Below are 1,773 nucleotides of genomic sequence, written 5' to 3' on the forward strand. Positions count from 1 at the left end.
CCATGAATAACAAAAGATTTTGTTACATCAATTATTGGGGTTTTTTCATAGGATAACCCAATTGTCTCAATGCAACATAGGGACTATAATTTATACACCCTTTGGTTCCCATGAGGGGAACATCTACGAAAACACCGCATCTACAAATCACTTCATTTATATCTTGACTCCGGGAGTACCATTGAATCGTTCTTTCGTTGAGATTTGCTAGAACGTTGGCCCATTCCTTTTTGCTCTTAGTTTTTAATTGATGCATGTCTTGAAAAATATGTTTGACAAACCAAAAATAGAGTATTGGCGAGCAACAATGGATTAGGCCCCCCTCTTTCTCATGACGGAAGTCGAGCGTGCAATAAACGTCAGCCAAAACTGCCGGTACTGGATTCTCCCCTCTATGCTTGTAAGCCAAAAAGACGTCTATCGCCATGAAATCCACAAAATCCTTAATAGTTGGAAATAAAACAATTCCATATATAATTAAGGCCAGCACATCCATGAAGGTGTCCCATTTTCCATCTCTTGCTAAGTTTACTGCTTTCTCCTCAAGATATTTTATTGGAAATCCAATCAAATTATCTTTGTTGGTTCTATTGTCTTCTATTTCCTTTATAGGGATATCAAACGTTTCAGCAATTGTTTTCAGTGAGGGATAGTGTTCCATGTATTGGTAAGGTTTACTCCCCTTCATCGGATATCCCATTATTCGTTCGAACTCTTCCAACGTTGGAGCCAACTGAAAGTCCTTAAAAGTGAAACACCTAAAAGGAGGATCATAGAATTGGGCCAACGCCGTAAGGGCATCCACTTGTACATTAACTTCAAGTAAATCAAGAATCTTGCCGAATTTCCCCATAAAGATTACACGTTGTACTTTCTTCAACTTCCGAGCAAGATTCTTAATGTTGTTCACATCAGGTTTAAGAACTCTCAATGGCAAGGTCTTTCTTAATGGAGTAATATTTGAGCCACCATTTGATCCCATATTTCCTGTGGTCAAAGTTATTCACAACAAGCCTTAATTTTTATGGTTTTGAAAATGATGAGATAATGATTTTTCAAAAGTAACCATGATAAAGACTATGATGCAAACAAACAAAAAAATGATGATGAGGAAGAGAAAAAAAAACTTGGGTATACTAGCGGGTAGTGAACATGACATAGTGTAAGATTTTCGTATGTACGTGCGATTTATACCATTTTTCCATGTGAACCTTTACTAAGGGTAGCTCTATAGTTCTAAATTGGTTCCTAGAGCACACAACTCAGTTCTAAAATATTAAACCAATTAATAGGTAAACTATTAAAATGGAAATATTATAGAAAAGGTCAACTCTAGGTGAGACTTTCATGACAACCAAACAAGATGTACATCCAGAAGATTATCATTACACAGTCTCGAACTTATCTTAGGTTGCACTCAGCCCGGGTATAGAGCCCACTCAAAAGTGTGTGAATCGTGTTAGGGTGTATAGAAAAATAAATAAATAAAAAAATAATCACAATAAAAATAAATTGACAAAATACATATAATTATATCAACAATATGACAAAAATAAAAAAAAATAAAACAATAGGGGTAATATAAATAAATAAAATAAAATAATAAAATAACTATATATAATTAATTAGATTGGGCTTGACTCTCAAATTGTCCCCAGTGGAGTCGCCAGCTGTCGCGTCCGGTTTGTCCGCGAAAAAAAAAATAGAAAGAGTCGCCACCAATTTTATTTTTATTAAAGGAAAAATTGGATAAAACCTAAAATAATATTTTTG

At 34.6% G+C, this 1,773-nt stretch overlaps 1 protein-coding gene across 1 annotated transcript; it reads right to left on the reverse strand.

Annotated features, from left to right (window-relative positions):
• Positions 1–31: 31 nt before the first annotated feature.
• Positions 32–982, reverse strand: LOC101500169 (uncharacterized). The gene has a single exon (XM_004511066.1). The coding sequence runs from the start codon at positions 980–982 to the stop codon at positions 32–34; it is 951 nt and encodes a 316-aa protein (XP_004511123.1).
• Between the last annotated feature and the right edge of the window lie 791 nt (positions 983–1,773).

This window comes from Cicer arietinum, chromosome 7, assembly GCF_000331145.2.
Source record: "Cicer arietinum cultivar CDC Frontier isolate Library 1 chromosome 7, Cicar.CDCFrontier_v2.0, whole genome shotgun sequence".
Taxonomy (NCBI): domain Eukaryota; kingdom Viridiplantae; phylum Streptophyta; class Magnoliopsida; order Fabales; family Fabaceae; genus Cicer; species Cicer arietinum.

What these genes read in the sequence shown, in the direction of transcription:
- LOC101500169 (XM_004511066.1), bottom strand. Translation starts at nt 982, where the DNA reads ATGGGATCAAATGGTGGCTCAAATATTACTCCATTAAGAAAGACCTTG.